The following is a 15,968-nucleotide window of genomic DNA, read 5'->3' as shown; positions in this document are numbered from 1 at the left end:
CAAATTGTGATATAAACCCTTATTAGGTTGAACCATATGCAATTGCCATTTTTGTGGATCAGAAATAATTAAATATCTACAAATGCATATAGTTCAGCCTAATACTGTACATGCTAAGCCCCCAGAAGGCAAAGAATTCATTAATTTATCTGGCTTTGGTTCCAATCAAGCAACACATTTATTAAACATTTGTGTGTAAGACTGAGTACAAAGATAAGTAAAACCAAAATCCTGCCCCCAAGAAGTTCATGTCCTAGTTGAAGAGATAAGACAAACTCGTGAATTGTTAAATAACAATGTGAGAAATGGTAGTTTCATAGTAAGAGAGTACCTGAGCAAATAATAAATGGCCAGACCAAGTATGATAGGGCTTCAGAGACAAGAAAAGATCATTTGGGGTGAAATAATATGTAGTAGATGCGGTGTACGAATCAAAAGAAGGAGGAATCAGGCAATGCCTAGGCATGGGATACATCAAGATACATTCTATATACAAATTTAAAATCAAGGTAGAAAGAAGTGTCAGAGGCAGTTTATGATGGGCTTTGATAGCATAGTAAGGAACGAGGTCTTTTCTCCTGTAAGTGGAAATCAGCTGAAGCTATTGAGAAAGGTAAGAGCCTGGATATCAGAGCAAACAGACAATGTACATAAAAGACACTGGAGCCACAGTTTACATAGAAGAGAACCTGAGGCACAGAGAAGCACCTTGCCCAAGATCACACAAGTAGGTGACAGTCTGACAGCAAAGCCTCACTATTAAACACCATGATCCAAGAGACATGAAAACATATGTCCATGCAAAAACTCGTACACACAGGTGGTGGCTCGTGTCTATAATCCTAGCACTCTGGGAGCCTGAGGCAAGAGGATTGCTTGAGGCTTGAGATCAGGAGTTCAAGACCAGCCTGACCAAGAGTGAGACCGTGTCTCTACTACAGTCCCAGCTACTCGGGAGAGGCTGAGGCAGGAGGATCGCTTGAGCCCAGGAGTTTGAGGTTGCTGTGAGCTAGGCTGATGCCACAGCACTGTGGCCCGGGCAACAGAGTAAGACTGTCTCAAAAAAAAAAAAAAAGTGTACGTGCATAATCATAGCAACAGTTTTCATAGCAGCTAAAAAGTGGAAACAATGCACATGTTCAACAACTGATGAATGACTAAACAAAATGTGTTGTATTCACACAATGGAATATTATCCAGCCATAAAAAGAATGAAGCAGTGATACATGCTACACTATGTATGAACCTTGAAAATATTCTAAGTGAAAGAAGCCAGTCACAAATGAATGACCACGTGTCATATGATTTCATCTATGTGAAATTTCAAGAATAACAACCAGAAAGCAGATTAGTGTTTACAGGGCTGCAGGAAGGGGAAGAGGGAGCAACTGCTAATGAGTATGGAGTTTTTTTTTTTTTTAGAGTGCAGGGTGATAAAAATGTTCTAAATTTAGATTGTGATTGCATGACTATGTGATTATACTAAAAACCACTGAATTGTACACTTTAAGTGAATATATTTTCTGGCATGTGAATTATATCTCAATAAAGATGTAAAGAAAATTTTTTTACATACCTAAGATGACTCCAGGTTTTGGTATGTGCAGTGACACCTAAAGACCAGGGGAGTTGTGCAGCAGATACATAGATCAGCGCCAGATGTATAGATGAGACAGGTTCCATGTCTGTTCTTCTGTGAGAAGTAAACCACAGACACCAGTGACAGCTTTTTCTGCCGCCAGGGAGCTGCCAGTTGTCTGTTAGCAGCTTACTTATTATAGTCTGAAGACACCAGCCCTACTTAGTTAGACTCTTAGCTTCCTAGCTGGTCCAAACATGTTAGCGTCGGTTGATAAGGACGTGCTAAATTCATTTTGTTTTGCTTTTGTTCTGCAGTTTTTGAAGAGCCGGAAGATCCAAGCAACAGATCGTTTTTCTCTGAAATTATCTCTTCGATTTCGGATGTGAAGTTCAGCCACAGCGGGAGGTATATCATGACCAGAGACTATCTGACCGTTAAAGTGTGGGACCTCAACATGGAAAACCGCCCCATTGAAACTTACCAGGTACAGAACCCCACCTATGAGCAAACCGACTTAGAAAATGGGAATCTACCACTTACTGAGCCCTACTATCTGCCACTGTCTATACAAGCCAGTGTGTGTAATCCACACCAGCCACATGGCAGCTCACCCACCCATCCTAGTGTCCCACAGCTAGAAATGGCCAAACCTGGACTCAGATGCACACCTGATTCGAGACATGGATGTACAAAAGAATTAAAGCTTACAGCACAAGACGAGATGTTTGCAGAAAAAATTACCGTCTAAAATAGTATCTGACCTTCTTGATGTGCTTCCTCTGCAGGTTCATGACTACCTCCGCAGCAAGTTGTGCTCCCTCTATGAAAATGACTGCATTTTTGATAAATTCGAGTGTGTGTGGAATGGGTCAGACAGGTAAGAAAGGCTCTGTGGCTGAGGAACCTTCCAAAGGAGGGCACTTGCCTTGAGGAGGCTTTGGGCAATTTATCCTAAGTGGGGTACAGCCAAAGGGAGGTCAAAATTGGGCCCCAAGGCCGGGCCAGGATGCATTGTGTGGGTCGCTAATGACCCTTGAGGTCAGGTGTGGGAATAAGGGAAGGATGTGGTGAGAGCCTTGCGTCCTGTTTCGGGACTAGCACAGGTGACAATTGGATGTCAGTGAGAAAGTCTTACCTTTCACACACACAAGACAGCCCCAGGGCTAGGTCAACATGCCTACATGAAGATCGATAATAATCTACCAGCAAATTCCAGCCTGAACAGTTCAGATTACTGCAAAGTGTTCTTTCCAGGTCAGAAGTTTTCCCTTGAAGCTGTCAGTGTAGACCTGGCCAAAGGCCCTGGCGGTTCATTAGCTGAATTCTAGTTGACCTCATTTATCACATTCCCTCGAAGTGATTTATTACTATTTTAAGGCCTTTGATTTCAACAGTACTTCATATTACCTCCCAATAGTTCATTTTCCGTTTGACAAATACAGATGAATGATTCTCTGAATTCCATGAGAACTAAATGCAGGCTACCAGGGGCCGGTTTTGTCCCTTGATGAAGGTGGCACCAATAATGGTGTTTGGAAGCAGGGCCACTCTGTTACGGCAGAACACTCAGATTCAAGCTTTCAGTGAGCACGAGCTGCCTCTCTCTCTCTCTCTCTCTCTCTGCCTGTTTTTTGGCTTTCTTTGCCACCTGACCCAAAATGAATCCTCACCTTAGTGGCCCTGGAAAGAGTTACCAAGTGGCAGAGGACCCAAGTCACACTGTCTGGTTGGTACAGGACAGACAGGAAATCACCTGTGACATAGGAACAAAATTCCCCAAGGGGAAAAGAAGTCAGCCCTATCATTGTTTTATTTATAGATGTAATTTATTGTTTATGAGCGGTAGATATTATCATTTACATATTACTCTGATTTCCCTCTATCTTAGCCTAGATTCAAAAGCCATACTTCTTAGGCACCTACCATGTACCAGGCACCTTCACACACATTTTATTTAATCCCAACTACCATCTGACAAGGTTGTTGTCATCATCCTCATTTTACAGCTGAGGAAACTGAGGCTTAATGAGGGAAAGTAACCTGCCTAACCTCATAAAGTAGTAAGTAGTAGAGACAGAAGTTTTGAGTTTGAATCCTAAGATTAACATTCTTTCCATAACATCACAGCGGGGAACTGTTGTCTTTGGTTTAGATGAGGTTGAAATTTTTTTCCAAGAAAAGACTTTTTCTAACTTGTTACAAATCAGTGGGGTCAGGATGGGGGAAGTGAACATCAATGCCTAGAAGCAGTGAGGCCAAGTGGCCCCAGTGCTTATGCCTAGAAGTCAGGCACATGGGGTTCGAGGCCAGGCTTTGCCCCTTACTAGCGATGTGACACTGCAAATGACTTACTTCTCCTCTGCAAATCCCTTTTATGGGATAATAGAAGTCGAAATGAGACTGTGGAGGTAAAGCCCTCAGCACCTGCAGAACCCCTCACTCAAGGGCTGTCCCTCTCCCCCTCAGCCTGTCACCATGTCTGAAATGTCCCCATTAAAGAGTCAGTACCTTTCTCCTAGAAGGCATTAGGCATTCACTACTCTCCCAATCAATTGAAGAGACCCCTGAGAATGGATAACTCCAGTAAAAATGTAGATATCATCTGTCTGTTTACTACCAGATCTTTTTATTTCACCATCCCGAATCCTTTTAAAATTTGAATTTGCTTACTCTCTTCCTGGGTAAGACCATGAGGACATCCATTCTGTAGATAAGTTTTCTGGAAAGGCTGAATTCAGAGCTGGTTCTCGGAAGGGGATAGGACATGCCCCAGGTCAGCACACTGTACTACCAGCATTTCTCCCACCGCCCTGATGCCATGAAACCTTCGAGGTCCCCAGGCAGCCATGCCTTAACTACTTAACGACTGTTTTAAAATGTGTTCCTACTTTCACAACCTCATTCTAGTCAAATCAATGAAGGGAGGGAAGGAAGGCTGGGGATCACAAATACCACTGGACTCATTTACCGAGCCAAGGAACCAAAAGGAATCTATCAAGCAAAAGTAAGTAACAAGGAGAATTATCATCAGCTTTCACTCCCAAGCCCAGCCACAGAGCTTGTTGCTCTTAGTAATTCAAGAGGAAGTCAACAATCGCACTGAAGAGCCTGTTTTGGTTTTTTGCTTATTGTTTTTAATAAAACTTATGGTACCATTAGCTGGCCACAGTATGGTGTCATTTGCTCCAGAAACACACGATTGGGGTATGTTACTGCCTGTCTCCAAAACACTCACTCTCTCTTTCCTCTCTGCCTTGCAGTGTCATCATGACGGGCTCCTACAATAACTTCTTCAGGATGTTTGACCGAAACACCAAGCGTGATGTGACCCTGGAGGCCTCGAGGGAAAACAGCAAACCCCGGGCTATCCTCAAACCCCGAAAAGTGTGCGTGGGGGGCAAGCGGAGAAAAGACGAGATCAGTGTCGACAGCCTGGACTTTAGCAAAAAGATCTTGCATACAGCTTGGCATCCTTCAGAAAATATTATAGCAGTGGCGGCTACAAATAACCTATATATATTCCAGGACAAGGTTAACTAGGTGGACAAGTTATTACTTAATAATCTCACATACTGAATACTAGTCAAACAAGTTTTTAAATGTTTCTTTGGGTCTTCATTTGATGCATTGACTTTAATTTCCCTATGCAGAAAAACAATTGGAATAGGATTAAAAGGAGTCCAACTTTCCCAGTTCCCCAGTTCTAAGAAACTTTTGTCCAATCCAATAGGTTGGGGAACACTTCTGTTTAGAATTGAGAGCTGCCAGCTAACAGTAATTCTTCCATAGGTGACTTGAATTTCTGATGCTTTTATTGCCCAGTTTTCTCTGGTGGGTCCAGTGTTTTGTTCCTAGGTGTCTGCTGCGATAAAATGAGGTTGTCTGTAGTATTTAAGGAGAAAAGAAATACGTTTTTTTTTTAAATTAAGGAATTCCATTTGATTGAAAAAAACTCAACAAAAAATAAACACCGTTCACTCTTAGAGAAATTCTTCTTGTTTTGTGAAAAATCAGAACTAAGTATCTTCCTGCCCCTCCACCATTTTTAGTTTCCATTTTCTTTTCAACAATTTCATTTAAACCGGAGATTTGTTTCATGAAGCTGAGAAGAGGAGGCAGAATGACAAGGGAAGGGCACATCAACCCTGCTAGACTCTCTTTTGGTAAGCTCCATAGAAACAGCCCAAGAATTTGGCTAGGAAGGTCCACGAATGCTTCAGAAGACACAGAGAGAGTACTTTCTACACAGCACTGCTCAGAGGTAGCTTGGCAAGGCCACACGGGGCCAGATCCCATCTGCTGCTCTGTGACTCTTGCTTCTAGTCCTTTTAAAGGGCCCCATAGATTCCTCTACTCACACGTTCATTGGCTTTTTCTCTTCAACCTTTTCCAGCTTCTTTATTCTATTGACTTCTAAAGGCCAAGTAATTATCTGGTATTCTACACGAAGCAGTGAGTTGGAAGCCCTGGCACCACCCCAGGCCCCCTGAGAAAGGCTGGTCTGTTCTTTCTGGGGGTGTCTCCTGAGTAACTCCCTCCCCTCCTCCTGGCAATCAGACGCAATTCATCAGTCACCATGATACCTAGAACAAAAATGGCCAATAAAAAATGCTGATTTGTAAAGTCTAATCAAGCACTCCTAACCCACCCCAAACTCACCCCATCTGGAAAACTAGACCACAGGGCTGTCTTCCTACAAAAATGAAAGAAACCGGCATCAGAGTGAGTGACGTTCACTTCAAACTGGGGAGGCTGGTTCATCCTTTTCCCCAGTTGAGGATTCAGACTTGTAACGTGTGGAGAGCCACCTCTAGGAGGTTTCCCGTGGCACACCTCTGGGAAGGGCACTCCATGAATGCAAAGGATTTATAAATTCAGAGAGGACGTTCAGAGGGTGGGCAGGCAGTGCCCAGAAAGCCGGGTCTGGCTTAATGTCTCCGTATCTGTCTGGATGACTCCTTTCTCCTAACTTCCATTTAGTGAAGGGGAAACAGCCTGAGATGAGAGTTTTCCATTGAAAGAGAAATTTTCTTTCACTTTATGGATTTATTAGAAGTCCCAACTTGCAATGTTTTTTGCTTCAAAAGAGAAAAATGGTGAAATAATCATCTCAATTCTGAGCTACCATCCATTTAGTAACAGCTTTTTGACAAGGAAATAACTATCACCTTAAGTAAAAACAATTTTGTAAGATGCAGCCCAATTTCAGGAACATTAAAATTTGAAAAAGTACCTCTCAAAACCAAGGGAGCACAGGGGTGACAGCGGGACTTTCTCGCTGTTTCTCATTTTCCCTGCGAGGAAAGCCTGTCCTCGGGTCCCTCAAGTAAAGTGGCCCAGGGGGAACTCTCTGGGCAGGATTTCTGGCCTAACTGGGACCGTGGTTCTTGGAGGAGACCTGAGAGAGAAGCTTCTCCAACTCATGCAGAATTGTGATCTGGCAGAAGGACACTGGGTTACTGCCCTGCACTCACCATCAACTTCCTCTATGGCCTTTTCCCAAACTTAAGCATCAGCCCACCCTGTACTATTACGCATTTACCATTTGTCACCTTTTTAAAAAAAAAGACTTAGCCTCTTCCAAAGAAGTAATAGTCATAGAATTTCAGTTCTGATGTACCAGTTGTTTTTTTCTAACATTAATCACATAGCTATTAGTATAACAAACATGTACCCACGCACTACCTAAAATCATTCTGTGAATCACCAGGAGCATGTTTATCAAACTGTGGGACCCTGAGTAACTAATACAGGAACATTTATGCCTTTGAAGGCATCAGAGAGGCTTGATAGCTCTTCACATACTGGAGTCAATGGTGCTGCCCAGAACACACACATGAACAATTTTGATCCTGGTGGAAGGGGTTCACAGGCTGCCTGCTGTCCATCTGTGGACTCCAAATAAAAGCCTCTACGCTCATCCAAAACCCACAGCACATAGAGGCACAACCTGAGATATGAGAGACGGGGGGAGGGGGGTTTGCCAGACAGGTAAGAGCAGAGGGCAGCCATCCTCTCCCCCCTCCCATACAAGGGATGCATCAGAGCAAACGTCCGAGACTCCTACACAGCAGCAGGAAGGGAAGGCCCCAAGATTAGCACTGGGGAGCGATACCCACCCCCACATTTCAGCAATCGCCTGCTCTTTACCATGTGCTGAACTAGGCGTTTCATTTCTGAGATCTCCTTCAGCCCCAGTACTGGTGACATTTCTTAGTGCCACACAAAAGTCAGTCTCCTTTCCAAGTGACACCAAAAGCCACTTGAAAGCTGATTTGCCACCTTGCAAGTGTGTTTGATTCTTAGGACCCTGTGCTACTTTATACAGTAAGGCCTGTTGCGTGGTAAGAGCTGTCAGGTTGCAACTAGAGGATGTCAGTTAAATGAAGGAAAATAGGAGTCACGCCTTCCCGGGCTTTTATTAAAGTCATTCTCATGCAACTCCTGACATTTAAAAACAAGCAATTCAAAAAGCTGAGTTTTGGCAGATATCCATGCCTTTCTGTCAGGAGGGGGAAGATGAGTTAGAAGAAATGAAGAAGGAAGACAGGAGCCAGCATCAAGTAGAACATACATGGGTAGGTGGGCAGTACAAATCAAGTTGCTTCTGAAATTCTTAAAGTTTGGCTCCTTTCTTCACTCTTCCTATTGGAAAAAACAATGCATCTTTAAATCCCCTACTGGTCTTGCGATTAATTCAATCATACCAATGTGTTCCGGGCAACCAGCGTGTGTGAGGTGAAATGACTGCAGGTGGAACAAGATGAAGCTAAAATTCTTTTAGCTCAATGGCCTGATGAAATAATTCCGCTGTCTCCAATTAATTTATTGTGAACACCAGGGCATTACAATAAAAGGTGGACCCTCACATGCCACATCACTGAGGACCTGGGAGACCATGATCTCCCTTTCCTTCAAGAGAGCAGAGAAACTGCCTAAAGCTTCCCTCCCACCATCACCCGTGCCCCATTCTTTTTCCAGTCCCTCCACTGTCTGCCTCCAGGGCTCAAGAAAGTCCTGGTCAGCCTAATAGCCAGGATTTAGGGATGACTGAACTAGGGAACCCTTCCTAATCTGCCCTCCTCCATTATGCATGTGTAGATGAAGCTGGTATGCTTTAAACAATACCCCCAAAGACAGAAAGCCCCTGACACAGTCTGCAGCTGTACCACCTTCAACATGCCTGATTGCATCTGATCTCAGAAGCTAAGCAGGGTCGGGCCTGGTTAGTACTTGGATGGGAGAAATGCCCTGACACACCCTAGGGAACATTCTCACTGCAACCTGACTTGTTGTGCACCCATCATGGTTTAACCCACCTCTTTCCCACACACTTCAAAGTCAACACTCAAGGACTGCTTTCCATGGGAGCAGCTCACCTGGCCATTGGGAAGAGCGTGGGACTGGGAGACAGGAAACATGGGTCCTGCTCCTGGCTCCACTGCTAAGTGACCATGGAACTTGGGCTGGCCGCTCAGGCCCTGTGTCAGTCTCATTGCCTGTCAAATAGTCAGAAATCCATCTGTCCAAGCTCACAGAATCCTTGTGAGGAAGATGGCAAATGCATTTACTTATAACTGCTTTGATAACTTTAAAGCACCGTAAAATAGTGACAGCAACACTGACTGATGGCATACTCATACTTTCCATGCATCACACCTGTCTCCTCCCTTTACCCCATGATGGCAAGTGAGGAAATGGACTCCAGTTGTCCATCTACCCAAGGGCACATAGCCAGAAATAGAAGGAACCAGGACTGCAACTCAAGGCATCCGACTCTAAAGCCAGAGCTGTGAAAATACTGGCTCAAATACACAATAGCTAGCATTTATAAAGCAATTTGGGCCAGGATTTGTTTTGCAAATTTCGCATGTATTTATTTACCCCCAAAACTCTATTAATAGATGCAAATACTATTATTGTTCCCATTTAACTTTTAAGGAAACAGAGGTAGTGACTTGACTAAATCTACACAGTTTATAAGTGACAGAGCCAGGAAGTTTGGTCAAAGTTCTTCTCCGCTAGCCCTATCTCACATTTGTGTGTGTGTGTGTGTGTGTGTAGATGGAAGTTACTGATGAGAAAACACATCCCAGTAATGACCCACAAGTTCAATGAATTGAAGATTCATTGATTACCTAGGATATGTCAGGCAACCTGGCCCTAGGCAAGGGGCTGGAGTTACTGAGATATCTAAGGCCCTGCCCCTGCCCACCAAGAGGAGTGACGTGTCTGTTGTAAATATATTTATAACACAATGAAGTAAGTACAAGGTGTGGAAATAGTGCAGATGAGGAAAAGACTAATCAATGAATGATAAGAAAATGTTTCTCAGAATAAGTGACATCTAAGCAGATGCTGAAGTCAGGGCTTCAGTGTGCCCACCACCAGACAGTGTTCATTGTACCCAGTAGGTAAGTTTTTAGCAGTTCACTCAACAGACCAAGCGAGAGACAGCATTTCCAGTAGACAGAAGGCCACATGAGAGGAACAGAAGCAAAATGCGGATGACATGGAAGGGAAGCCAATGTTTCTCTCCTGTTACAAACACATTTTGAATTTGCCAGAACTAGCCTACCCCTTCTTTCTTTTGTTCATCCAGTAACAAATATCCAAGCATATCCAAGCACTGCATTTAAATGTAAAATAGATAGAAAGAATAAAAGGAAACCAATATTTCCCGGGCAGTTATCATGTGTCAGGCATTGGGTCAGACACTGTTTAAATCATTGCAATCACCTGACAGGTAGAAGCATGGTTCCATTTTTATGGCTGAGAAACAGACTGGAAAGGGTTAAGTGACACAGCCAGCAGCTTCATCGAGATCAGTCCTGTTCCCGACCCCGTACTTCTCCCATCAGCGATTGGTAACGCAGACGTACACTGGCTTGTCTACACTGGCTTGTCTACTTCACTAGCGAGGGTCCCCGACACAGCATCTCCCTGTGACCAAATACTGCCTGACAGCTAACTAGGAACACAAATTTGGTCCGTCACCAAAGCAGAGAGTGAAGTCAAGTGGTTCACAGAGGTCTCCAGCTCCTGACCCTGACCTTATTATGACTGATTAACCACCTCCCAATGTAGATATTTTATGGCCCGTTGCTTAAACTGCAGGTGGCAGAACCGACGTGATCTGCCATCTCTACCGATCCCTGTCTCAGCTGTGATCAAAACAATGATCACTGTTGGGCCAGAAGCAGGGGCTTAGTGACTGATCCCAGTCCACTCCCAGCTGCCCCACCCCTGCTCCCCAATCCCTGAAAAGTCAACCTCGGTTCTCTTGGGTGGACAGTGCCCCCAGACCCTCCCTGCCCGCCCATCTCAGCACTCTCAGGTGCCACCCCAGTCATTTTGGCTGCTGCATGTCCTTTGAGTGGGAGTCTCCAGACCTCATCGTTATGCAGAAACCCAGAGACCACAGGGCCCAGCCACAGTGCTGGCATTCTTGCTCCGGCTGGGTAGTGATGTGTTCCCTTCCAGCCAGAGCAAGAACTTCTCGTGGGGTCAAGAAGGACCCCACGGAGGCTGGAGTACAAGTGAGGGAGGGAGGCTGCTTCACTGGCAAAAAGAAAAGTACCATTTTGGCACTCTAACCAGTCGCTTAGTTGGGTGAATTTCATTCATTCATTCATTCACTAAATGTTTAATGATCAGTCGTGTACTGCTTGCCAAGCCCTGTGCCAGGGTGGTCCGGGGAAGCAGCAGCGACAGCCCTGTCTTCATACGGCTTACAGCATAGTGGGGGGGACACACAAACTCACAGGCGCTGGGGGCCCAGGGTGTCGAGCCCACCTGCCTGGCCCCGTGGAGATCTGAGACGTACCACTTAAAAGCCCAGCAACTCTACACAAGTGACTTAACCTCTCTGTGTCTCGATTCCCTAATTGACAAACTAAGGATAAGAATGGCACCTGGCTCATACAATTGCTGTGAAGATCGAATGATTTAATACACACAAAACTCTTAGAAGGGTGTCTGGCATTGAGAATGTCCTCAATGCATATGTGTATTGTGATGGTTCTGCCAGTGCCATAGACAGCATGATGTGCTCTATGGTGGGTATGCCAGGGTGCCCGGGGCACAGAGCACCACTGCATCCAGATGGGAGGCTCCACAGAGGAGCCGATTCCTAAGCTAAAACCTGAAAGATACGTAAGGAGTGATTCATCCAGGGGAAGAGAAAGGAAAAGAGCATTCCAGGTATCGGGACAGGACATGTGAAGGCAGAACAGCAGGTGGTGCATTTAAGGAAATTGCTATATTCCAGTATCACTGACTAGTCCAAAGTGGGAAGGTGGACCAAAAAAAGAAAGAGGATATGGTAGGCACAGGGACAATAATGCATGATTCACAAAATAATAATGCATGGACTTAGTGAGGGTCACACATTCGGGGCTTCTCCAATAGCTATAAGCTACTCGGTTGAGGAACTATGGTTTCCATATCTTGGCAAATATTTATAGTCCAGCCACAGAGGATACATTGATAAACTCAGCTTATGTGTCGTCTCTTCAGAGACGCCTTCCTCCTTAGTTTCCTGAGGACCGAGGCACTGTTCAGTCCACCCTTGTATCCCCAGAACATAAAGCAGTGCCTGGCTCATAGTAGGTACTCAAAAGGTATTTGCTGAATGAACAATTAAACGAGGAAGTCATACACAGCCCTCACCCACAGGAAGCTTCTGATTTAAGCAGTGTGCTGTGGGGAGTTTGAGTTCAGGAGAAGCCGGAGGAGAACAGCATCACAGGGCTGCTCAGAGGAGTCAGGGAATTAAGCAGAAAAAATTGAGATGCAGTGAGCCAAGATGGGTTAAGAGCAAGCCACCGAGCTCAGATTGCAGCGTTAGTTAACAGAGCACACGTGTCCCTGCCTGATGCATTACCCGCCCGCAGTAGTTAGCCTTCTGGGACCCCGCAAAGCATGCAGAAAGGTTGACAGCTTACAATCAATACCATGTGCACCGATGCGGGGAGCAACACTATCACATCCAAGATATCGCCCCCACATCTCGGCTGCAGCACTAAATATTCCCCGTAACAAGGCAAAGGGAAGTGACAAGAGCTATTATTCCCAACCCTCCCACTTGGAAACAAAAGGTAAGACAAACCTTTCCCTGGATGTTCTTAGGGGAAGGCAAGCCAGATCCCCAAAGAAATCTCTCAGAGCTGAGCACACGCCTAATACAGCAAGACAGGGATGGGGGAAGATTGGCGTTTTCATTTGCCTGGGTGTCCACTATATAGGAGGGGAAGCTCTGTGGGCGGCTGAGAAGTACGACAATGAATCGGAGAGGGACGGATGAACGGGTCAGTGGGGCTGTATGTGGAGGGAATGCTGGATTTTATTCTATATGCCTAAGTCACTCCAATAAAAACAAACTTGACTTTCCCCAGCATGGCTTTCTTATGTCAGCTTCTCTGATGGTGGCATAATTGAAAGTCATATTTCATCTAGGCCATTGGTTCCCAACTGCAAATGCAGGTGGCATATGAACAGTCGGCCTGAATCTATCACAGAGACCAACAGCAAACAATTACAACGGCATGTTAAACACAATCTATTTCTCAGTGAAGGAAAGTGGAGTTGGTCCTATTACAGACTAGTCACCACACGGAGCTGATGTCAAATACGGCATGGGATGCTGCTTCTGCCAAGGAGAGGACTCCAGCAGGAAGAAGGCAGGGGTGGGAGACCAGGGTTGTTTTCTTAATTCAATGGTGTATTTATTTCATGGCAAGCTCCATTTTTCAACCCCTCATTTCCTCTCTGACAAGAAGAGGGACATAGCTCCTATTTTTCATATCCTTTTTGAAAAGGCAGAAAGGTTAACTAGATTTCTTGACGAAAGGATCAGCTGAAACTCAAGAATGAGCATATTCATCGAAGATGGGACAGATGTCACAGAAACCGAGAAAGTCTCCATCATGCAACCAGAAAGTTCAGTTCAAAAAGCTGATTTTTTTTCAAAGTAGAAAGCAAAGTCCCATTTCAGGAATGGAACGTGGCTCAAAAGCAGCTCTCTGCTTGGACCAGCGCAGGGATAATTAACTGACTGCACCAGTCTCAGACGAGTCCCACTGTTTCCCAAGAGAGACTTTGGGGAGATTCCTGCGAGAACAGTGATTATAGCTTTTCCTTTCTCCAGAGTTAGACAAATTCTTCTTAACATGACATCACACACACACACAAGCCTCAATGCCCCACTAACAGATTCTGCTTTCTCAGAGAATCATCTCTGAATTCATTATCCTTCCTGTAGGAATGGAGGATGCTTTCCAGCTGTTTAAGGAGACAACCTGGAAACAAAGGTTGTAAATTTTTTTTATTATATTTTACGTCGGGACTGGGGATCCGTTTACAAATTAAAGCTGCGCTGACTTAGTTGATAATAAGGTTATATGACTCCACATAAGACTGTAATGACTTCCTTTTTTACCTGCTCGTTACTATATAACTGTCCAGGTGGTGAGCAGTAATGGAACATTATTGCTTTTGGAGATATTTCAACTTACCCAAGCACTTTCACGACCAGAAAGATGATGACAACTTCTCAAGGTTACATGGAGTGTTACTCCAAGGCTGGAATAGAAACCATGTCTTTTGAACTTCTAGGTCACTTTTATTTCACTGTTATTATTGTTGCTTGTTTCTCCATGTGCCTAAAAGCAATGGGTCATCTCAAACCTAGATTGAAGTCCCTAGTTTCAATTCCTACCCAGTAGCATTCAGCATTTCTGCCTGGGGTACCATTCAAAGACAGTTCTGCAAGTGGCACTAGGGGAAATGTCTCATGCCAAGACTCGCTGACATCCACATTGGCACAGGTTCTCACAGGGGGCCCTCTGCATTTATCTACCACATTAAATCTCATTTACCCTCAAGATTAAAGGCTATCGATTATTTTGCCTTCCTATAGATCACTTCACCAAACAATTATTCCATACCTGGTCATGTATGTGTCACAGAGTGAGCTACAGAGACAAACAAGGCACAGCCCCTGTCCTTAAGGAATATGGTCTAATAGGAAATGTCATTCCAAACAGATAATTTAAATGTAACATGGTAAATGCAATAGCAGAGATATGCATAGACCATTGTAAGTATAACGAGTTGGAACATCCAATCTCCTGGAGGAGATGAAAGTGAGTTATATCCTCAAGGTCGACAGGGGCCAACCAAGTGAGAACAAACATGAACCAAGGTACATGTTTGAGAAGCACCACCTCTTTCTGAGTAGCACAAGCAGTTTGATTTTGCTGAAAGGAAAGACTCTTGGCTAAGGCTGGCTCAAGTGCTGGTGAGGGTCCAGGGCTGGGGTTGCAGAGGGCCATTTAGGGAGCTTAGACTTCTCTCAGCAGGCTGTGGAGTGCTGCTGGAAGATTTTAAGGGGCAAATTGACATCATTGGAATCACATTTTTGAGGATCACTCCGGCAACTCTGTAAATGATGCATGTGAAGTGGACAAGACTGAAGGCAGGGAGCCTACTTAGGCAGCTGTTGAAGTGGGCCCGGAGAGAGGCAATAAGGGCCTGAGCTAGGGATAGGGAAAATATTGGAGAGGTAAAAATCAATGTAACTTACAGAGTGAGTTGATGAGAGCTAAGAAAGAAAGAGAAGCCAATAAAGATGCCTAGGTTGACAGCCAAGATGATAAGCAAAGGTGCAGACAGGGATGGAAAATAAAGAAACAGGAGTAGCTTCAAGGGGGAGGAAAAGAGGACAAGGAGCCTAATTTGGGATGTGTTGGGTCTGAGGAGAGAGATCTCCAGCGAGCATCGAGATACAAAGATCTATCACTGAGATGTCACTGCATGTGACGGAGAGTCTGTCATCAGTGCGTAGTGGCCTTTGCGGGGATGAGACAGGGAGAATGCAAGTAAGGGTACATCAGTGGAGGAGAGGACCCCAGGGAGTACTGCACTAAGGAGTGTCAGAGGTGCAAGAACCATCAGCAATGCAGCTAAGGGAATAGAGCTCCCTCTCTGAAAAATAAATATTTCCTACAAATTATATTTAAAGAAAAATAAAACAGAAACCCAGTGGAAAAGTAGGTATGGGACTTGAAAGTATCACAAAAGAAGATACCGAAGAAGGCAATGAGTGTAAAACATGTGGTCTACTTAGTAATGGGAACATGCAAATAGCCACAAAATGAATGAGATAGGACACTGACAAAAGTTTGCAAAATATGCTACAACTGGAACTCTCATATACTGCTGGTGAGATTATAAATCCACCATTTTGGAAAATTATATGTCATTATCTGCTAACAGCAGAGATATTCATACCCTATAACCCAGTAATAAACAAACACATAAATATATGTAATACAATATATGCCAATACATATAATAGAGGTTTATACCCTATAACCCAGTGCTA

General features: G+C 44.4%; 1 protein-coding gene across 2 annotated transcripts in view; it reads left to right on the top strand.

Moving 5' to 3' along the window:
• PPP2R2B (protein phosphatase 2 regulatory subunit Bbeta) overlaps positions 1–5,565 on the top strand; it is a 369,973-nt gene extending 364,408 nt beyond the window's left edge. For both annotated transcript variants that reach the window (XM_045551136.1, XM_045551137.1), the window contains 3 exons: positions 1,897–2,066; positions 2,368–2,459; positions 4,843–5,565. In XM_045551136.1, the coding sequence (XP_045407092.1) occupies positions 1,897–2,066; positions 2,368–2,459; positions 4,843–5,122 (542 nt within the window). In that variant the 3' untranslated portion in view covers positions 5,123–5,565. The remainder of the gene's footprint in view (positions 1–1,896; positions 2,067–2,367; positions 2,460–4,842) is intronic.
• The last annotated feature ends 10,403 nt before the right edge of the window (positions 5,566–15,968 follow it).

The sequence above is a fragment of the Lemur catta genome, chromosome 5 (assembly GCF_020740605.2).
Source record: "Lemur catta isolate mLemCat1 chromosome 5, mLemCat1.pri, whole genome shotgun sequence".
Lineage (NCBI taxonomy): Eukaryota > Metazoa > Chordata > Mammalia > Primates > Lemuridae > Lemur > Lemur catta.
Note: the sequence above shows the minus strand (reverse complement) of the source record. Positions and strands in the feature narration are given on the sequence as shown.